Source organism: Lepidochelys olivacea (genome assembly GCF_965140295.1).
Source record: "Lepidochelys olivacea isolate rLepOli2 genome assembly, chromosome: 4".
In the NCBI taxonomy this organism is placed as follows: Eukaryota; Metazoa; Chordata; order Testudines; family Cheloniidae; genus Lepidochelys; species Lepidochelys olivacea.
In genome coordinates, this window is record NC_140414.1 from 125910454 (window position 1) to 125934119 (window position 23666).

Consider the following 23666-nt stretch of genomic DNA (forward strand, 5'->3'; position numbering starts at 1 on the left):
ACCAATGGCCTAAAAGTTATGACACAATTAGCACTATATCTTTTGGTTATTTTGCAAATCTAGGCCTTAAAAATGCCCAGAAATAAATATTTTTTGACCCAAAACAGACTTTTTGATTTGCCAAAATTTTTCACCAATTTTTGGGTTCCGGTCAAACTGAATTTTTTTTATTTGTTTTTCTTTTTGATAATGGCCACCAAACTGAAAAATGAGTTATTCTCCCAGCTCTACTTATTACCTCATGTAAGGGTAGGTGTTCCAAGCCAGTATAAAGGGCAGTGTGAAAGAAAGCATGGAGATGAGAAAAGAAGACAGACTGGTGACGCTGAGATGCTGGCAGAGTGAAGTGAGTGGGGGCTATGGGAGAAGAGGGAAAATCAGAAGCTATGATACGAAACAGTACCATGAAGCTAGAGCAGGGGTTCTCAACCTTTCTCTTTCTGAACACTCCTTCCCCAAACATGCTATAAAAGCTTCACGTACCACCAGTGCCTCCTCCCCCGAACATGCTATAAAAGCTTCACATACCTCCAGTTTTTCTGCATATAAAAGTCAGGGCTGGCATTAGTGGGTAGCAAGCAGGGCAATTGCCTGTGGCCCCATGCCACAGGGCCCCACATGAAGCTAAGTTGCTCAGGCTTCAGCTTCAGCCCCAAGTGGCAGGGCTTGGCACATGGTGGAGCTGCGGCTTTCTGCCCTGAGCCCCAGCAAGTCTAACACTGGCCTTGCTTGGCAGACCCCCTGAAACCTGCTCATGGCCCCCACGGGGGCCCGGACCCTTGGTTTAGAAATGCTGAGCTAGAGGAGATTTGTGAAGAGCCTTTCAAGATCAGGGCAAAGTTTGAACTTGGTGAAGAAAGCCGAGAGAGAGGTGACTGACCAGTGAGGGAAGATCGTGAACTTCACAGCAGCTACATGGAGCTTCAGAATTTGCTTGGGATTTTTTTTAACAGAACTTTTCAGATTGTAGCTCTTCAGTATTTTTTCAGTTGCGTTGCTTTATAATGTCTTTCACTTCATCCTTCTCTCTCATGTGTTGGCTTCTTTTCCTGGGGCTGTTCACAATTTGGCTATTTCTCACTTTCTGTGTCACTTGATTGCACTGGCTGCTATTATGCACATTTTTTGTTGCTTTCTCTTGATTGCTACATTTATTATGCATATGGTTCATTAATGGTTGCACTCAGTTGGAGGCTGGAAGTGTTCAAGACACTTTGACTGCTGGTGAAATCCTTATTGTGTTGCTGTGTCTGATTTTTCACTCTATCTTTGTCTCTATATTTTCAGAGTTTCTTTAATTTGAGGGGTTTGTTCAGTTAGTTTTACCTGATTATCTATTGTTGTAAATTGGTTTATATTTTGTAGTGTTGTTAGGCAAACTTCTGGCACTGTGTAGCTGTCTGGTCTTGTCTAGCAGGTTTCTTTATGCAGTCGGAGACTTGACTTTAATAACATATATAAAGGGAACGTAGTTCCCATGAGAAATGCTGCATTGACAGCAGTGGAAATTTAAGTCACTTATAAATCCACAGAATAGGTGCAGTACACCCAGCAGCAATCATGTTTCCCTGTATGCATCGCCTACATGTCTCTTAACTCTGACCTGGAGAAGACCTAGGGCTTGTCTGTGCTGCCCTGCAGTTTGGACTATGGGAGTGTGAATAGCAGTGGGCACCAAAGTACTGTAACTCCTGCATGTAGATGCTGCAGGTGCAGGCTAAAAGATTCCTAGTTCACATTAACATAGTCCACAGCTGAAAAGGTTCATTCCTTTTCCCAGTGCAATACATCGCCTCTCTGCCAAGCATGTAAGCAAGAGCACCATTGGTGGCCATATTTTTGACAAAAACACATTTCTGCACAACAAAAACCAAACCTACCAACTCATTTCACTCATAGAATCATAGAACTGGAAGGGACCTCGAGAGGTCATCTATTCCAATCCCCTGCACTCAAGGCAGGACTAAGTATTATCTAGACCATCCCTGACAGGTGTTTTTTCAACCTGTTCTTAAAAATCCCCAGTGATCAAGATTCCACAACCTCCCTAGGCAATTTATTCCAGTGCTTAACCACCCTGACAGTTAGGAAGTTTTTCCTAATGTCCAACCTAAACCGTCCTTGCTGCAATTTAAGCCCATTGCTTCTTGTCCTATCCTCAGAGGTTAAGAAGAACAATTTTTCTCCCTCCTCTTTGTAACAACCTTTTATGTACTTGAAGACTGTTATCATGTCCCCTCTCAGTCTTCTCTTCTCCAGACTAAACAAACCCAATTTTTTCAATCTTCCCTCATAGGTCATGTTTTCTAGACCTTTAATCATTTTTGTTGCTCTTCTCTAGACTTTCTCCAATTTGTCCCCATCTTTCCTGAAATGTGGCACCCAGAACTGGACACACTACTCCAGTTGAGGCCTAATCAGCGCAGAGTAGAGTGGAAGAATTACTTCTCGTGTCTTGCTTACAATACTCCTGCTAATACATCCCATGATCCCAGCTCATATTACTCAACAGCAAATGGATGGTAGTATCTTTCAGTCATCATCAAATCAACTACCTAGTATGAAAGACTTTCTATCCCAGTAACTGCTACTACTGCTGTTTAGTTTTCAGAAGAACTTCCTTTACCCAAGGCACTTTGCAATTTAAAAAAGTACAGTTACATTGGAGAGAAGTACCAATAAGAGAGAAAAGAGATAAGAATTTTTAGTATTATCAGCATATAAACGATAGCAAAAAGCAAAACTAGCAATGAGTTGTCTACTATAATCTGTGCAAAGAAAGACGAGGAGTGGACCAGGAACGGAACCCTGTGGTATGGAATTAAAATGGAAAGAGAGTTTGCCAACCGGTGAGAGCCAAAAGAAATGCTAGGAAAGATAAGACTGGAATCATGAGAGTACAGAGCTTTGTATTCCAAAGAAGCAGGTAGTCAGTAGTAATGAAAGAAGTACAAAGGGCAAGGAGAGTAAGAACATGAGAGGGGAAGAGAAACATGTTTAGCAGAGGAGAGGAAATTAGAAACAGACAGGAAAGCAGTCAGTGGAATAGTTAGAGATATTCTGGCTGTAAAGGAGATCAGATAATGTGGTGTGAAAGAGAGGTTCAAAGTTAGGAGTGAACAAGCATGGTCCATAACTTTAAAGAGAAAAAGAAGATCAGAGATGTTGGTTTAAACCCTGAAGCTGCCCAGGGCTCCCTTTGAACTCACCTGTCTTTCAAATTATTCTCTTTGTTTGCAATTGTTTTTGTGTTCCATGCTCATTGTATTTCCCTTCATTAGCATATTCATGTTTTGCTACTGTCTATTTTCTTTTCTTTGTTTTATATTGGGTGTAACAGACATTACATGATATCCTGTATGCAGTTACCCAGAAGGGACGTGAGAAAGTTTGTGCTTTAATTTGCTAGGATTGTTGCATAGATTTTGTTCATTTTTGTAGGTGTCTTTTAAGTTTGATGTTCCAATATCTTTTTAAAAGAATTCCTGATTATGGGGTTGGTCCTGGAAAGTGCTGAGTCCTCTCACAAGATGCTGAGTCCCACTGAGATCTGTAGTAGCTGAAGATACTCAAAGCAACTCCTCTTTACTTCCTTTTCTCAGTTGACTTTTAGGATTGATAGTGATAGTTTCTTCAATAATTAGAGAGCGGTTCACACTAAAACCTAGATATTAATATACCTGAATTTATGGGGAAATTTGCATCTGAATTCAGATCCCAATTTTGCAGCTCAGACCAATCTCTTTCAAAAGGGTGCTTGCTATGTTGGTCCCAGGATTTTAGAGAGACAAGGTGGATGAAGTAGTATCTTTTATTGGACCAACTTCTGTGGGTGAAAGAGAAGCTTTTGAGCTTCACAGAGCTCTTCAGAAGAAAATGCTTGTCTGTTTCACCCACAGACGTTGGTCCAATAAAAGATATTACCACATTGTCTCTCAGAAGGAGGAATGTTTAACAATATTTAATTGTGATAGTTTTCTGTGATGCTGGCATCTCAGTGTAAAAGAGAACAAAAGAATCCAATGTTACTATAACCAAAAGATTTGAGCACTGTAATTTTTAAAAGGACAGCAATGTATATAAAATGAACAGTGTTTCCAAAGGGTTCTTAGGCCTTGTCTACACTACACAGTTTTGTTGACAAAAGTCCACTTTCGTTGACAAAACACTGGAGGTGTACACACACTGAAGTGCTCCTCCCCTAATGTAACTCCCCTACTATGCCAAAATGGGCGGTGCGTGACTCCTCCATTCAGAGAAGCTGCGCACGCTCAGACCGGAGCCCAGCCCCGAGGCCTGCCCCTCTCAGCCTCCACCCCCTGGTCGCACTCAGCCCACTCCCGCCTGCCTCTCGTGCCTCTGCCCCCTCTCCGCTCGCACCTGTTCACCCCCTCCACAGCCCCCCACCTGCTGCTTATGCCTTTTCGCCCCCTTCCCTGGCCCCACCCACCCACCGCTCATGCCTCTTCACTTCCTCCCCTGGGCCTCCCCCCTCCCACCCACTGGCTGGCCAGCTAGCTAGCTGAGCTGGCCGGCTGCTCATCACTTGAGCAAGGTCCCCATGTGGGCAGAGAGGGGACAGGAAGAGGCAGAGCCTCAGGGGGAAAGGACGAGTGGGGCCTTGGGGCGGAGCACAGGTGGGACCACAGCTGGGGCACCCATCCTTTCAGTGGTGGTGCACTCCAAAGGCAGCAGGCTGGCTGTTTGGGGAGGCTTAGCCTCTCTGACCACTTATACCTGCTGCCTATGTATGCCAACATCATAAACCCACCTCAGTGAGAGGCATAGGACATATATCTGTGTACTTAGGGAGATGCAGTGTCTGTGTAGACACTGACAGCCGGGTTGCTGCTGGTTCTCTGCTCCAAGCCAGGCTGCCACTCAGGCTCCTGGCTTGGGCTGCCACCTGGGCTCTCCACTCCACACTGGGAGCCCTGCTGCTACCTGGGGTCCCAGCTCCCCAGTACCCGCCAGGAGCACGGCAGGCTACCGCACTCCAGGTGCACATCTCCCCGTCAGAAGTGAGAAGCCCCGCACCACTGCCCCCTGCTCCTGGCTGGGAGTGTGAAGGTGAGAAGCGCCGGGAGGCAGCTGGGGTCCTGGTGGGTTGCTGCGCAGAGCTAAGGGCCCTCAGTCCCCCACGTTGCCCCTCTTCAGTCGGTGGAAGCACTCCTAGAGAGGACGTGCACCACTGACAGGAAAGTAGTATGGACATCAGCCACTGCAATAATTAATGTGGTGGCTCTAAGTCGACTTAACATAGGTCGACTTAAGATTGCAGTGTAGACATAGCCTTAGATGATTAAATGGTCAAATGTTTCCTTTCTGCAAGCGTTGATGATGTGGTTGTAGTTTTCTGCATCATTTCCAACTCTGAGCTTTCACTGTGATTGCTGATTTCACTAGATCCTTTCTTAAACCTAGAACAGTTTTATGTTAAAAACAAATAATCTTCTTGTGCAATTGTATTAGTAAAATCTTAGGTTTCAGTTCCATATGTGGCCTATTCCAGAGCTCAACTACCGTTATAATTAGAAAGTTTTCCAAATGTCTAACCTAAATCTCACTTGTTGCAGATTAAGCCCATTACTCCTTGTCCAACCTTCAGTGGACATGGACAACATATGATCACCATCCTCTTTATAACAGCCTTTAACATATTTGAAGACGGTTATCAGGTCTTTCCTCACTCTTCTTTTCTCAAGAGTACACATGCCCAGTTTTTTTAACCTTTCTCATAGGTCAGGTTTTCTAAACCTTTTCACATTTTTGTTGCTTTCTTCTCTGGAGAGTCTCCAATTTGTTCACATCTTGCCTAAAGTTTGGCAACCACAGTTGGACACAGTACTCCAACCAAAGCTTCCCCAGTAGATCAGGACAGTGACCTCCTGTGTCTTACACCCCAGAACAATATCAGTCTTTTTCACAACTGCATCTCGTTGACTCATATTCAATTTGTGATCCACTCCAACCCCCAGATCCTTTTAATCAGCGCTATCACTGAGCTAGTTATTTCCCATTTTCAATTTTCAATTTTATTTTTCCTTCCTGAGTGAAGTACTTTTTACTTACCTTTATTGAATTTCATCTTGATTTCAGACCAGTTCTCCAGTTTGTCAAAGTCATTTTGAATTACAACCTGTCCTTTAAAGTGCTTGCTACCACTCCTATCTTGGTGTCATCCGCAAATTTTATAAGCATATTCTGCACTCCATTATCCAAGTCATTAATAAAAATATTGGATAGTACAAGACCCAGGAGTGACCCCAGCAGAACCCCATTAGATACACTCTCTCAGTTTAATCATAGAATATCAGGGTTGGAAGGGACCTCAGGAGGCCATCTAGTCCAACCCCCTGCTCAAAGCAGGACCGATCCCCAATTAAATCATTCCAGCCAGGGCTTTGTCAAGCCTGACCTTAAAAACTTCTAAGGAAGGAGATTCCACCACCTCCCTAGGTAACGCATTCCAGTGTTTCAGCACCCTCATAGTGAAAAAGTTTTTCCTAATATCCAACCTAAATCTCCCCCACTGCAACTTGAGACCATTACTCCTTGTTCTGTCATCTGTTACCACTGAGAACAGTCTAGAGCCATCCTCTTTGGAACTCCCTTTCAGGTAGTTGAAAGCAGCTATCAAATCCCCCCTCATTCTTCTCTTCCGTAGACTAAACATCCCCAGTTCCCTCAGCCTCTCCTCATAAGTCATGTGTTCCAGTCCCCTAATCATCTTTGTTGCCCTCCGCTGGAAATTTTTCCACATCCTTCTTGTAGTGTGGGGCCCAAAACTGGACACAGTACTCCAGATGAGGCCTCACCAGTGTTGAATAGAGGGGAATGATCACGTCCCTCGATCTCCTGGCAATGCCCCTACTTATACATCCCAAAATGCCATTGGCCTTCTTGGCAACAAGGGCACACTGTTGACTCTCATCCAGCTTCTCGTCCACTGTAACCCCTAGGTCCTTTTCTGCAGAACTGCTGCCGAACCATTCGGTCCCTAGTCTGTAGTGGTGCATTGGATTCTTCCATCCTAAGTGCAGGACTCTGCACTTGTCCTTGTTGAACCTCATCAGATTTCTTTTGGCCCAATCCTCCAATTTGTCTAGGTCCCTCTGTATCCTATCCCTCCCCTCCAGCGTATCTACCTCTCCTCCTAATTTAGTGTCATCTGCAAACTTGCTGAGGGTGCAATCCACACCATCCTCCAAATCATTTATGAAGATATTGAACAAAACCGGCCCCAGGACTGACCCTTGGGGCACTCCACTTGATACCGGCTGCCAACTAGACATGGAGCCATTGATCGCTACCTATTGAGCCCGACAATCTAGCCAACTCTCTATCCACCTTATAGTCCATTCATCCAGCCCATACGTCTTTAACGTGCTAGCAAGAATACTGTGGGAGACAGTGTCAAAAGCTTTGCTAAAGTCAAGGAACAACACGTCCACTGCTTTCCCTTCATCCACAGAACCAGTTATCTTGTCATAGAAGGCAATTAGATTAGTCAGGTATGACTTGCCCTTGGTGAATCCATGCTGACTGTTCCTGATCACTTTCCTCTCCTCCAAGTGCTTCAGAATTGAAGTTTGACAGTGAACCACTGATAACTACTCTTTGAGTAGGGTATTTCAACCAATTGTGCAACTACCTTATAGTAATTTCATCTAGCCACGTGTGACTGTGTCAAAAGTCTTACTGAAAGCAAGATCCATCTTATCTGATACTTCCTCCCATCCAATAGGCCAGTAACACTGTCAAAGAAAAAAATAGGTTGGTTTGACATGGTTTGTTCTTGACAAATCCATGCTGGCTATTCCTTATAATCCTATTATCCTTTAAGTGCTCACAAATAGATTATTTAATAATTTGTTCCAGTGTTTTTCCAGGTATTGAAGATAGGCTGACCAGTCTATTATTCCCCAGGTCCTCTTTGTCCCCCTTTTTAAAGATACATACTATGTTTGCCGGTGTCCTATCCTTTGGGACCTTGCCCATCCTCCATGAGTTTTCAAAGATAATTGCTAGTGGTTCCAAGATAGCTTCAGCTAGTTCCTTAAGTACCCTAGGATGAATTTCATCAGGCCCCACTGACTTGAATACATCTAACTTATCTAAAAATTCTTGAACCTGTTCTTTCCCTATTTTGGCTTGCATTCCTTTCCCCTGTTTTTGTTTGTTTGTTTGTTTGTTTTTTAAATATTAATTGGGTTATATATCACCATTAACCTTTTTTAGTGAAGACTGAAACAAATAGGCATTAAACACCTCAGCCATCTTGATGTTGTCATTACTAGCTTACTTTACCCACTACGTAGAGAACCTACCTTTTCCTTCATTTTTCTCCTTATCCTAATGTGTTTAAAGAACCTCTTCTTGTTGGCCTTTTATGTCCCTTACTAGGTGTAATTCATTTTGTGCCTCAGCCTTTCTGACTTGGTCCCTACATTTTGTGCTCCTCTTTTGTTCACCTCCTCAGTAATTTGTCCATGTTTCCACTTTTTGTAGGACACTTTTTTTTGATATTTCAGGTCATTAAAGAGTTCCTGATGGAGCCATGTTGGCCTCTTTCTATTTTTCCTATTTTTTCTTTGCACTGGAATAATTTGCAATTGTGCCTTTCATCTTGTCTCTTTGAGAAACTACCAGGTCTCCTGAACAGCTTTTTCCCTTTAGATTTTCTTACAGTGGGACCTTACCTATCAATTCTCTGAGTCTGTTAAAATCTACTTCTCATGATCAGTCATGATCATTTCATGATCACTTTCACGCAAACTGCCTTCCGCCTTCAGATTCGCTACCAATTCCTCCCTGTTGGTCAGAATCAAGGCTAAATGACTTACTCCCTGGTTACTCCCTACACTTTCTGAAACAAAATGTTGCCTCAATACCTCCAAGAATTTACTGAAAAATTTATGTTTTGCTGTATTACTTTTCAAACAGATGTCTGAGTAGTTAAAATCCCTCATTACTATCGTGTCTTGTGTTTTGGATATTTCTGTTGTTTGTTCTAGAAATGCCTCATCTACCTCCTCTTCCTGATTTGGTGGTATGTATTAGGCCCCTACCTGGCATCATCCCTATTTCTTACCCCTTTTATCTTTAGCCAGGGACTTTCAGCTAGTCTGCCTCTCACTTCCTTCTGCACCCCTTGATGTATAATGCAATACCTGCTCCTTTTTTATCTTGCACATCCTTTAGCCCGCTGCCGGTCTGGGGTTCCATCCCCCGGCTCCTGCCAGCCAGGGTACTGGCTGCCAGTCCCTCTCAGCCCACTGCCGGTCTGGGGTCCCAGCCCTGCACACATAGAGCAGGTGCCTACCTTCTTCCTGGTTCTAACCATTCTCTTCCCCTCTCTCTCTGCACTGAGCTGAGGGTGGGAGTGCACTGAGCACAGGGCTGTGGGTGAAGGAGCAGGCTGGGGGTTGGGGTGCAGGGTCTGGCCAGGAGCTAGAATGAGGGAGGGGGCTCAGGGTTGGGGCAGGAGGTTTGGGTGTGGAGTGCTTACCTGGGCATCTCCCATTTGGTGCGAGGGGTGCAGGTGGGAATATGTGTGTGTGTGTGTGTGTGCAGGAGCTCCCATTTGGTGCGCAGGGTGGGGCTGGGGATGTGGGGGGTGCAAGAGTCAGGGCATGGGGTGTGGGGGTGTGTGAGGAGGGTGCAGGAGTCAGGGTAAGGGGCTGGGTATGTGTGGAGGGTGCCGGAGTCAGGGCTGGGGTTGTGGGGGGGGGGGTGCAGGGGTGAGGGAGAGGGCTGGGTATGTGTGAGGAGGGTTCAGGGGTCAGGGCAGAGGGCTGGGGTGTGTGGGAGGGTGCAGGGGTCAGGGCAGAGGGTTGGGGGTGTGGGCTGGGGTCGTGGAGGTGCTCCCAGCCCCCTGCCCTGAGCAGCTCACGGCAGGGGGCTGGAGGGGATATGCTGATTCCACCCCCTTCCCCAAGGTCCCCAAGGAGCACTGTGGCTCCAATTTTCCCTCTCCCCCTCCGTAGCAAGGGCCGTCAGCTGATCAGCTGCAGGGAGGGAGAGGAGGAGGGGCAGGAACCCAGCACACTGGGGGAAGAGGCGGGGGGGGGAAGCTTGCTTGCCCTGCAAGGAGAGAGTGGGGGGGGGCAGAGAAGAGCTGGCCGGGCTGGGCCAGGCTGGATTTTTAATGGTACGCTGCTGTAGACAGCAGCGTGCCATTAAAAATTGGCTCGCATGCCACCTTTGACACACAAGCCATAGGTTGCCAACCCCTTGTCTATAAGGTGCCACAGGACTCTTTGCCGCTTTACCCTGTTGTAATTTTCCATTTGACTCCCAATATCTGGCTCTGTTTATGCTCACATGTGAGTTTTTGTCACCTGCCCCCTTTGAAACTAGTTTAAAGCCATCCTCACTAGGTTGGCACCTTGGCTCAAAGATGGTCTTCTACTTCTTGGTCAGGTGGATCCCATCTCTTCCTAGCAGACCTTCTTTCCAGAACAGCATCTCATGGTTGAGGAAGCTAAAGCCCTCCCATTGACACCATCTGCAAAGCTATGCACGCATCTCCAAGATGCACGTGTCCCTCTGTAGGCCCAAGCCCTCAACTTAGAAGATGAATACAACCTACACTCTCAACTCCTTCACTTTGTCTTCCACAGCCCTGTAGTGTTTGCTTGCCTTACCACTCGACACAAGTAGTATGCAGGGGCGGGGCGGCCTCTATTCCACCCCATAGTGGCCTAGGGGGACTGAACTACATGCCTGCTCTCTGACCCTGAGTGATGGTGACAATTTGTGTGTTAATTTGGCAGGTGATGGTGACAATTTGTGTGTTAATGGTTTATAAAGCTTTAACATTTTGAATATCAACATCTAGTCTCACTAAATAATTGTCTGACCCCCACTATTATTTCCTACAACTGTGAAAATTAAAATTGCTAAACAGCTTTAAAAAACACTTAAAAATACATGTTGATATTATCCTTCAAAATTAAAATTAAAAATAGAATTCTGCCATCCTACGTATAAAGGTCAAGAAGCAATTTTCCCCTCAAAGAATTGCATGGGTTGTTTGTTGTACTTGATTTTGATTTTTTCAGGGTGAAGTGGGTTGAAGGGAGGATTGGTGATCATCTAAAGCATCAGGTACAGCTACTGTTAGATGTCAGTAGTAGGCTAGCTCCAATAAATTCTCTGATAGAATTTTCTGATCCCATTTTAGCTGTTATTAGGGTTAAATAGTTTAAAGTTAAGCTATTAAAGAGCCAAGTACTCATAATCTTGATGGTGTAAATGGAACATATAACTTTCAACAGTGTTTTCTCTCAATCTCTCTCAAGTCCCTTGCATCCTGAATAAACCCTAAGTGTGTGTTTTCATATCTAACACATTTGTTTATATAGTATGTTAGTAAAATTTCATAATGATATCCTAATCTCAAGTATATTCTTTCCGTATGTCTCTTTTACTTAAAAAAAATCTGACAAATGTCATCTATTTTTCCCTGAGAACATACAAATCATACATTTAAGGCAAAATCACCTCAATAATATCACTTAGGTGCAAAAGCATACTGTGATTGCATCTGTTCTAGCTTACTGTAAACTGACTGACAGTTGAACAGTTGATTATTTGAAGAGCAGCTTGTCACAAGATAGAAATCTATGCTTTTGAAACTATTTGTTGAGATCTTATGTCACAAGTTTGCTTTGCAGCCCTCTGAAGACTAGCTACTGCTCTTCAGTGTTTATTGTCAAAATATAGAGCCAGCTTTTTGGCCACTGTCAGAATAGAGTATATGATTCTACTTCAGGATCTTTTTTTACTTACACAGTTTTTGATACCTACTGTTTTTAAGTGCTGTAAATCTTCCTTCAAATGTTCCTTCCACTGAATAAAATCAGCCAGATAAAACAGGAACAGTGGTTCAGGATGAATAAAGAGGCTAATATGGTACTTTACATAATGCCATAAGAGAAAAGAAAACCACTCATTCTTATTTATTGCTAATTTTGTGCAGTGCTTCTGCCAAGGTAATCGCAAAAGATATTCACACAGCCTGAGTCTGAGAGATTCTTATTCCAAATACAGTGATCATTGCTTAACCCTACTGGGGGGTTAAGGGATACTATAGAATCATAGAATCATAGAATATCAGGGTTGGACGGGACCCCTGAAGGTCATCTAGTCCAACCCCCTGCTCGAAGCAGGACCAATTCCCAGTTAAATCATCCCAGCGAGGGCTTTGTCAAGCCTGACCTTAAAAACCTCTAAGGAAGGAGATTCTACCACCTCCCTAGGTAACGCATTCCAGTGTTTCACCACCCTCTTAGTCAAAAAGTTTTTCCTAATATCCAATCTAAACCTCCCCCACTGCAACTTGAGACCATTACTCCTCGTTCTGTCATCTGCTACCATTGAGAACAGTCTAGAGCCATCCTCTTTGGAACCCCCTTTCAGGTAGTTGAAAGCAGCTATCAAATCCCCCCTCATTCTTCTCTTCTGCAGGCTAAACAATCCCAGCTCCCTCAGCCTCTCCTCATAACTCATGTGTTCCAGTCCCCTAATCATTTTTGTTGCCCTTCGCTGGACTCTCTCCAATTTATCCACATCCTTCTTGTAGTGTGGGGCTCAAAACTGGACACAGTACTCCAGATGAGGCCTCACCAATGTCGAATAGAGGGGAACGATCACGTCCCTCGATCTGCTCGCTATGCCCCTACTTATACATCCCAAAATGCCATTGGCCTTCTTGGCAGCAAGGGCATACTGCTGACTCATATCCAGCTTCTCGTCCACTGTCACCCCTAGGTCCTTTTCCGCAGAACTGCTGCCTAGCCATTCAGTCCCTAGTCTGTAGCGGTGCATTGGATTCTTCCATCCTAAGTGCAGGACCCTGCACTTATCCTTATTGAACCTCATCAGATTTCTTTTGGCCCAATCCTCCAATTTGTCTAGGTCCTTCTGTATCCTATCCCTCCCCTCCAGCGTATCTACCACTCCTCCCAGTTTAGTATCATCCGCAAATTTGCTGAGAGTGCAATCCACACCATCCTCCAGATCACTTATGAAGATATTGAACAAAACTGGCCCCAGGACCGACCCTTGGGGCACTCCACTTGATACCGGCTGCCAACTAGACATGGAGCCATTGATCACTACCCGTTGAGCCCGACAATCTAGCCAGCTTTCTACCCACCTTATAGTGCATTCATCCAGCCCATACTTCCTTAACTTGCTGACAAGAATACTGTGGGAGACCGTGTCAAAAGCTTTGCTAAAGTCAAGAAACAATACATCCACTGCTTTCCCTTCATCCACAGAACCAGTAATCTCATCATAAAAGGCAATTAGATTAGTCAGGCATGACCTTCCCTTGGTGAATCCATGCTGGCTGTTCCTGATCACTTTCCTCTCATGCAAGTGCTTCAGGATTGATTCTTTGAGGACCTGCTCCATGATTTTTCCAGGGACTGAGTTGAGGCTGACTGGCCTGTAGTTCCCTGGATCCTCCTTCTTCCCTTTTTTAAAGATTGGCACTACATTAGCCTTTTTCCAGTTATCCGGGACTTCCCCTGTTCGCCACGAGTTTTCAAAGATAATGGCCAATGGCTCTGCAATCACAGCCGCCAATTCCTTCAGCACTCTCGGATGCAACTCGTCCGGCCCCATGGACTTGTGCACGTCCAGCTTTTCTAAATAGTCCCTAACAACCTCTATCTCCACAGAGGGCTGGCCATTTCTTCCCCATTTTGTGATGCCCAGCGCAGCAGTCTGGGAGCTGACCTTGTTAGTGAAGACAGAGGCAAAAAAAGCATTGAGTACATTAGCTTTTTCCACATCCTCTGTCACTAGGTTGCCTCCCTCATTCAGTAAGGGGCCCACACTTTCCTTGGCTTTCTTCTTGTTGCCAACATACCTGAAGAAACCCTTCTTGTTACTCTTGACATCTCTTGCTAGCTGCTAGTATAATAATACTAATAAATAATAGTAATAAGTGTAGTTTATTAAAGAGTAAGCAAGAGGCACCTGTTAAACCTTAGGGACTGACCATTTTCCTAGAGTTAATGGAGATGCCACTGTGGGGCAATGTGTGAAGAAAGAGGTAAGTTTGTGAACTCTCAGAGGAGGCTGGGACTCACAGCAGGAATGTGTTGCATTCTACACCCTTCCCCACCCCATGCTAGGATCCTTGCCCCTTCCTTGACTTGTAAGCATAACTTGCCCCACTTCACTTTCCTGCCAAGGCCTACCTCTTGCCTCATACTACAAAGCACCAGTGGGTATGTGGAAGCAGGAGAAGATGTGGTAGATGGTTAGATAAACTATGGAGTCCAGAGTGGCTGACCATCTGGTGTGTGAGGGCAATTTGGCACTTTTGCAGAAGCTTCTTCCCATGTTCATCGCACAGGAGCAGTGGGGTTTAGGATGGGCTCTAGTTAGAATGAGGGATGTGAGAGAGATTGAATAAATCCAGGTGCAGGGAGAAAGGTGTTGTGGCAGGGAAGGAGATGAGAGAACCAGGAAAAGAGATGACACAGCTCCAGTGTCCAAGATAATTCGGAGAAGTTCTGGAAGTCTGGGTAAGTCTTCTTATGGGCGTCTCACAAACCATGCTGTTTCTACTCAGGGGAGTCATTTTAAATCATATGGATTAGCCTGACAGTTCCCACCCTGCAGTTACTATCCATCTCTCAACAACCAATTATGTGGAAATTAAACATATGTAATAAAAACACAGCAAATATTAATTATTGTTATTGCAGAAAATAAAGTAATCCTACTTCATCATTTGGAGCCAGGGTGCACTTGTGACTCTCATTGAAATTAGGCCAGTCCCAGTCAAGGATCCCAGGGCAGAATTTGATTTGATCCTCATCTGTTTTCCTGCCTATTTTGCTAAGGAGAGAGGTGACTGTATAAGGAGAGAGGTACTATATAAATGCAAGCTTTGCCTTTTTATTTATTTATTTATTTACTTGCTTTCTTTGTGTCCAGGTAATCTGGGCTCCCAGCTGGTTGAGTATAAAGAAGAAATGTACATAACATCTGATTGTGGGAATACCTGGAGGCAGGTAAGGAAGGAGAAATAAGACACTTGAAACTAATTTTGAGCATCAAATTACTATTTTCATTGATTGATTGATTGTAACAACAATTATCACATTTAATGTATTAACTAATTAAGCCTTCTAATCCTCCTGTAGATGTAAGTAGCTATTGTTGTTCCCATTTTACTTTGAAACTGAGATGAAAGGGGAGATTTTCACAAGCAGTAGTGAGAATTAGGTTCCCAGCTGCTATTGATGTTCAGTAGGAATAGGGCACCTATTTTCTCCCTTTGAAAATCTCCTCCTGAGTAACTTGCACAAGGAAAGTGCAAGTCTTTTTGGTTTTGTTTTTTGTTTTTTGTTTTTTTTTAATTATTAGCCTTATTTCAGGATATTCAGAATGTATATACTCAGAGGTCAGACTTAGGATGCTCACATGCAAAGGTTTTGTACCTGATTAGCTAGAAAGGAAGAAAATCTTTTTTTCCCCCAGTTTAAAATTGGTCAGACCTTTCCCCCCCCCCCAATGATGTTAATAACAGAATAATAACAACACTTCAAACTTTCCACAGAGTTTGAAATCACTTAAATCTTGTGCCTTGTGGCCATTTTGCAGGGGTCATCTATCTCCTATTGTTGTCAATGAAATCTCTGCCTCCTGACAGCATAGGAAGTCACCATCTTCCCTAGCTTGACTGAAGTTGGAAGCAGTTGGCGATGGTGGCCAGTTTGAAAGATGGCAATTCTTAATGAGTTTTTCTGAAGGGAAAAGCTTTATGCCTCAACTTCTGCTGATGGATAAACTTTCAGTTCTGAAAAATAGCAGCCAAAATAAGCATTCATCCTACATATTTATTTTCAATTGCTACCTGCTGCACCAGATCAGATCAGATCAGTAGAGGAGGGAGGAGGACACAAGGGTTTGTGTATGATTGTGTGCATGTGCAGGGAATGTAGGAGGTGCAGTAGAGATGGGGAAATAGGGGTAAGTATGCAAGGAATAAAGAGGATATGGAAAGGAAGGGGGAAATGATGTATGGGCATGCAAGGGTGTGTGAGAAGGTGTAAAGACAGGGAGAAACTGGAGGACAGGAGGGAGAGGTGAACCAGAATATATTCTCTACAGCTGCTTTGCACTGCTCTGGTGAAATAAGGTAGCTATAAACCCACCTTAAGTGACCAATATGGGAATAGTATAAAGCAGCCACAGCATACCTTCAGTGAAAATAGCCCTTAAGCTGAAATCTTTAAAAATGCTTTAAAGTTGCTGCTTCATGTCTTCACATAATTAGAAACATCACATGGTAATAGTCTATTTTGCTTTATTTTGTGTTTGTATATGAAATTTCTAATTTAAAAAAAAGACATTCCCAGTTAAAAACTATAGTAAAATTGCTGTGATGTTGAGAGTACATATCACTAATTTAAGGTAAAATACATTACAGGGATGTTGTAATTATCCCAATACCAAGTGTTATGATCCTAGGAAATTCAGAGTTAAGGTTAACTTTTTAAAAAATCCAAACCTAAGATATGGAATGGACATGCACAGTTAAGGCACTCAAGCAGCTCAATCTTTGGATAGCCTTAACTGTGCTCTTTAAGGACAACATGAGGGAGAAAATGTGACTTTTAATATTTTGTTTAATGTAATCTGAAACAACAAACATGAAAATACCTTAATCATAATCTTATGATAATTGCATGGCATCAATTAAGTTTTGAATTTCCTGGATTTACACTGTTTGGATTTGGGATCATTACAAACATCACTGTAATGTATTTTACTCTCAATAACAAAACACAATAGTATAACATGAAAGATGAACATGATATTAAATCAAATAGGTAGTAACCTAAGGTCCTTCAGGAAATGAAAACCAGCTTTGAATGAGATTCCTTCCCCACTCAGGCTTTATAACAGTTTTGGGCCTCATTGAGCAGTTTTCTGCTGTCCATTTTTTTAAAACCGCGACTGGCCTGTCTAGTATTGAGGGTGATTTTAGTATTTTTCCACTTCGTAGCGTAACACCGACAGACCCCAGTCATTGGCGGGCGGAATCAAACCTTAGACTTCTGAAGCTTAGTGCGTGAGCTTCTACTGCATGAGCTAAAAGCCAACTGGCTAGTAGCTAAGTCTGTAGAGCAGACTCATTTTATCTCTCTAAGTGTTCTCACTGCCGCTAGATGGGACAGAACACCACACCCAGAAAATGTGTGGAATACAGTAGCACTCTGATAGTGATGATGATGATTATTATTATTGCAGAAGAGTGTAGCACCATTGTGCTAGGGGATGAGTAAACAAATAGTAAGAGACAGAAATTACCCAAGTAGCTTGCAGTTTAAATAGACAAAAAAAATATTGGGGAAATAGCATTATCCCTGTTTCACAGGGTGGACATCTAAGACTCAATTGTGAGAGATCAATTGTGTGGTCCAAGGTTACACAGAAAGTCTGTGACATGGCCAGAAATTGAAGCCAGATCTCTTGAGTTCCAGTCCAGTGCCTTAATTACAAGACCATCCTTCTCTCTACATGATACCTCTGTATTAGACAAGGTAGAGAAACCTTTGCTTAATCAGGACAAGGCTCAGCAACTTTGTAACCATCCAGGCACCAAAGAGAGGTACAGATTTTCTTCTCCAAGCAACCAAGAGATGGGTAGCATCTCTAACAAGCACAACAAGCAAGAGAGGCTGGAATCACTCCCTTTCAACAGCCAGGAAGAGAGAGTCAGCTAAGACAATTGTAGGAAAGTGTTCCAGCTTGGAATTTAGGAATGGATTTTTCTTGGTGAACTACACAGGGGACTGGGTGCATTTTTGCCTAGCTTTGAGTTCAAGGTAATGCAGAATTAAATCTCATAGGATAAATCCTCACCAGGTGTAAATCAGCATGGCTCCATTGACTTTATGCTGACTTTTACTAGTAGAGAATCTGTTCTGGTGTATCAACAGCTATTGCAGTAACAAAGACATAAACAATACACCATGAGAGAGAAAACAGTTGGCATTATTATGAAGCAAATAAAATTCCCTAAATATTACAAAAGAGCTACAAAGGATGGAGGACGCATGAGGTTCCAATGGTGTTGCCCTGTAGCAGCTGGCCACCTGAAATGACTAAACAAGTTCTAGTTAGTGGAGATGATCTCTAATTCATTAATTTGATTGTAGTTATGGAGAGAATTATGATTTGCACAGTTGAGACTTGCATATTTGAACTGCTTATGAGCATAGATAAGCATGCTGCGGTGGACTAGAAGCTAGGAGCTCCTGAGTTCTAATGTCCGCTCCGATGCTAACTTCACTTTTTACTTTGGGAAAGTCCCTCTTAGAGGATAGGGGTTACCATGTTTCCTTATGTGGGAATTTGGGGTAATATTTATTTCTGTAGTGTACTTCATTGGGTGAATTAGTTCATGTTATTACAGTGTTCTGAAGATGAAAAGCTACTCCTATAAGTGCTAGGCGTTTATACTGTGAACAAACAGAAAATTAGGAAAAGATGGAGATACATATTGGTGCTATTCCCTGTGTATCTTAATGGAAACAGAGGGCTTGACCACACTCACCTAGGCATTATTTATTCCTCTTGCTCGCTAATGGAAGGTAGAAGGTTATCGCAATATGATTTTAATATTCCTTTCTGTTAAAGCATTGGCAGAGTGCCAGTATTATTCACTGGAAAGTGAATTAGTCCTGGAACACTTTATGCCCTTTTCAACTGCACACTCAAGAATAAATAACACTACGTTGTATTAGATGCTCATGTTGTTCATAACTATTTTCTATTGGCTCTGCCATTTTGATGGTTTAGACCTACATCTAACTTATCGTGAGTCTTAAATTATATGAATTATTGCACATGCATATTATGGGCCCAGGTAAGAAGTCCTTCCTTGGTCTTTAGTCATAGACTGAATAGAGACTTAAAAATTAAGTCCTATGGGCCTGATCTGATACCCATTGAATGCACTGACATTCTTTCCACTGACTTCAGTGGGATTTGAATCAGGTCCTGATCTGAAATTCTTCCATAGATTCAATAAATGTTTCTGTTTCTAATTAAAGTCTTGTTTACTGTTGCTATTTTCAGTCCCTTCTCTATAGACAATATTTACACCAAAAGATAGATATAAAAACATTCCAAGGAACAGGTGAAATTAAACAAGCAATCAGTACCAGCAGAACGGAATCACAGCTTTAAGAAGAATATAGAGTAAAACTATGGTACCCAAGCAATATAACCATGAGCTGTACTTCCCTCAGTGGTATCCATCCAGCTCTAGCGCCCTCTGAAGTGGCACACGTATGCATCGGTATAAGGGGAGCAGCCAGCTGCCCTCTCCTTCAGTTCCTTCTTACCACCAGTGATGGTGCTGGAACGTCCCCTTGCCTCAGCAAGCTTTCCTTTTCAACTGTACCTACTTGTGAATCTCTTATATATATTTCTGAGAAAGCTTGTATAGTTTGTTAGTTCCCTTAGTGCATAAGTTAGAAATAGTTAGTTAGTCCCCTATGGGACTTAGCCTAGAGACAGGGCATGGTCTGATCCCCAGGCTTCAAGCCTTGTGACTACTGCAAAAAACCTATGCCAGACAGTGATCCCCATCAAAGCTATCTGAAGTGTTTGGGGGAGACCCACGTGGACAACAAGTGTTGTAAAAGTTTCAAGCCGCAACCCAAAGGCGCTCCTTATGGAGTTGGCCCTTACACCGGCTTCTGAGCTGGCTAGATCAAACTCCTCTCCAAGCACCACAGCATCCCCATCCCTGGTACCTGTTAAAAAGCAAAGAAAGACCGGGAGAGGGCATTCTCCTATGTCCTGTAAAAGGAAGGAGAGAGCCAGAGCAAAACGCAGGGCAGCTCCTCTCCTCTGGACGATGACCAGGCTGCAGCACCCGGTGAGCTGTCGAATCCCCTTTGAGACCCCGGGAAGCAGCAGAGGCACTCAGTACCTGGCGGTACTGTCCATGCCAGAGGCCTTTCAGGCTGCTAAGGACATATTGTCCCTTCTCATGCCACCCATGCCGAACCAGAGGGGTGCCCCATTCGAGGGGTAAACCAGTCCTGGGACCTTTCCAGTGGTCCCCATCAATGTGGCACCGCTCCCCGATGAAGGGGGTGCCCCACCAGTGTTCACCTGAGCACTGCTGCCAACCCCCCGGATATGGGTCGGCTTACCTGTCAGCATTCCCAGCGTAGTTCCGAGGACTCTAGGCAGCCTTCCCCAGGATCCCAGTGCCAGTTGGCAGCTCTCTGGTGCAGACCTGTGGAGGCACCTCGCCAGTCCCCAGAGTCCCGGCACCGATCCCCAGAGCAGCCGAGTCCATCTCCAAACTCGTGGCACCACTCTGGAGAGTCAAGATGCCAGTCCCCAGAGTCCTGTCATCTGTCTCTGGTTCACTGCTACGGATCCCCATGGGCACGTCAACGAGCTCCTGAGCCAAGATGCTGATCCTCTCGCTCCTGCTTTCACTCCTGGTCCATGGAGCAGCACCGCTCTCAAAGTGTGAGGTGTCAATCACTGGGGTACAGGCACTGTTCTACCAAACGCTGCCACCGGTCACTGGAGGCGCGGCACCGAGAGCCATCTTCCCAGCACAGGTCAGCAGTGGAGACCTACACAGAGGGCTGACAGCCCAGGAACAGGGTAAACAGGCAGCATCAGTACCGTCCTGGTCCCTCAGATGAGTCTCTCCCTCCTCAGGCTCAGAGAGTGAGGAGGAGGATTTGCTTGCAGTCCAAGGCCACCCACTTGGGGCATCAGCATTCCCATCAGGACCACCAGTGGCCACAGGGCCTCAGGGCCAGTGGCTGCCTCCCTGGCAGCTATGGAACCCCTCGGGGTTTTCCCAACAATCACAGGGGCACCAATCAGACTCAGGGCATCTGAGAAACAGTGACAGTCTCCTGCCCATCCCAGGACTTGGAAGCGGAGTCAGCGCAAGGTCCCCAGGATCAGCCAGCCTCCGCTGAGGCACCCCCGGTGGAGGCTGCAGAGTTGGCAAACCTGCCGTTACCTGCCTCCTCATCCTCTTCACCTGATGAGTTGGTAGCAGGACCTTCCCACATGGTTCCCAAGGATGATGTAAAGGGTAACCAGGAGCTTCTAAAGAGGGTGGCATCTAACCTGGGGTTCGAGGCTGAGGAGTTGGCGGAACCCTCCAACTCACTGTTTGATTTTTAAGCGCAGCAGTCCCTTCCAAGGTGGCATTGCCCGTCCACGAGACAGTGGCAAAGCTGATCAAGGCCTTGTGGCCAACTCCCTCCTCCCTGCCCCCCATCTCCAAGCAGGAAGAGAGAAAGTATTACGTCCCTACTAAGGGATTTGAATACCTGTATACAAACCCCACTCCAAGCTCACTGGTGGTATCAGCAGCCAATGATAACGAAAGACAAGGCCAACCGGGATTGACTCCTAAGGATAAGGAGGCGAAGATGCTTGATCTCTTTGGCAGAAAGATTTATTCTATGGCCAGTCTCCAGCTAAGAGCGGCCAACCAGCAGGCCTTACTTGGCCATTATGATTTTAACATCTGGCAGTCCATGGCTAAGTTTGCAGACTTGTTGCCAGAGAAGCCCAGAAAAGAGTTCCTGGCTATTCTGGATGAGGGCAGAGCTGTGGCAAGGGCAGCCCTCCAAGCAGCCTCAGATGCAGTGGACTATGCTGCCCGGACCATGGCTTCGGCCGTTTCCATGAGGCGTGCATCCAGGTTGCAATCGTCAGGCCTGTTGGTGGAGGTTCAGCAGTCCATCCAGGACCTCCCCTTTGATGGCTTGGCACTGTTCATGGGACAGACAGCAAGTTACATGACCTGAAAGACTCTGTGCATTACTCGATGCATTATGCCATCACCCAGCAGGCCAGAGATGATGCTGGATTTGGCAATGCTGTGTTGCAATCAACACGTCTATGAACTCCTACCAACCTCGGATACTGCTTGGGAGTCACTTAAAATGGAATGGACATGAGCAATCACTCGAAGAAGAAAAAACGGTTATTAATCTTTCGTAACTGTTGTTCTTCAAGATATGTTGCTTATGTCCTTTCCATGACCCACCGTCCTTCCCCTCTGTCAGAATTCCGGCAAGAAGGATATGAGGGAGGGGAGAGCCGCCGGCACTCCGTATACCAGCACATATGGGCGTCACTCCAGAGGGCGCCAGAGCCAATCCCCTACGGATACCACTAAGAGAAAAACTTACAGCATTGGTTCACGTGGTGAGCACACACACCTATAATGGAATGGACATGAGCAACACATCTCAAAGAACAACAGTTACAAAAGGTTACTAACCGTTTTTTTTTTTATTTGAGCAGAAGTTCAGAGCAGGTTTGTAGAGGAATCCAAACTTTGCTTATCCGATTACATCTGATCAGATCCTTTCGAGGTGCATCTAAAATTAGTGTCTATCCATTGCTGAATTCTCTAAAATATGCAGCTGTATGTAATAAGCAGACAGGACTATAAATTTCTCATATCTGGTGCTGGTCTGTAAATGGAAGAGAGCCAAAGGGATTCTTGAAACTACAGGATTCTTTTTAAATAAGTTCTTATTAGGTGAGAGAAAGATATGCAGCCAAGCTTCTAGCTAGGGTGTTCCTGCTTTATGAATGCTTCCTCATTCCTTGGAGTGAATGTGAATGTACTTGGGGGGTAAAGAGTTTTCTTCTACACTTCAGTCTATCACTGATATGGCTTCAAAATGGGTAAAAAAAAGCTGTTAGCATTGTCGGTATTTTCTCATTCTCAAAGGCAAAGTAAAGCAAACGTCTTGTTCACTTTTCTTTGTCAGGTTGTATAACAGGTACAATGTCTGTGTATTAGTTTTCAAGGAGTGTGCATTAATGCTCACTTTATCTCATGCTGCTGTGTTAAATGAAGTTTGACAGACATCTGAAGCAAGCAGACACTTTCTTATGACAAATCTCAGATGTAGAAAGGAAAATATATTTATTTATTTAGTGCTTCCAGTGATTCAGGCTAAGCTTTTTCCTTTTTTTCCTTTTCCTTCCTCATGCTTTCATCAGTTATTTCGGCTCCGGGCTTTCAAAGGATTATTTTAATTTTCCTGGTATATAGTCTCCATTAAGCCTAGGTATTGTTTAGATAGGTTGCTGTTGAAAAGTCTGCGCTGACCAACAGCTGCCCCACAATAGTGTGAGATAGCTAATATTTCCCTCTGCTTAAAATAGGAAATAACTGTGTATCTCAGATACCATTGTATACTAACTTGATCAATCTAGCCTTTGTAATAGTAATCACCATACTCTTATTTTCCTTTGGTTGTTTGGCTGCAATTTCAATAGTTTATGAATATCAAGAATATTGAGATTCAGGACTTCCACCAGAGAGATTTTTGTGCAAATCTTTGAGCTGTGGAAAAGAGAGGGAAGAACCCTACATTTATCCTCAAATCTTGGTTATGATTCATCGCTTGTGTCACCAAGCCAGTATCACATATGTCCTAACTTTTTAGACCATTCAAAAGTCACAAAGTGACCTCATTGTTAAACTGCACAGAGTCTATAGTTAGACAAAGTAAGTATTAATAATAGCTTCTTTATCCTGAAAATATAACTCATACCAATTTACATCATGTTCTGTACATTTTGAAGAATGTGTTAGAATCTCACAG

General features: G+C 44.2%; 1 protein-coding gene across 6 annotated transcripts in view; it reads left to right on the forward strand.

The window, feature by feature from the left end:
• Window positions 1-23666, forward strand: part of SORCS2 (sortilin related VPS10 domain containing receptor 2) — an 832543-nt gene that overhangs the window by 743412 nt on the left and 65465 nt on the right. For all 6 annotated transcript variants that reach the window (XM_084627472.1, XM_084627469.1, XM_084627471.1 and 3 more), the window contains exon 12: window positions 14965-15041. In XM_084627472.1, coding sequence (XP_084483598.1) covers window positions 14965-15041 — 77 coding nt within the window. The remainder of the gene's footprint in view (window positions 1-14964; window positions 15042-23666) is intronic.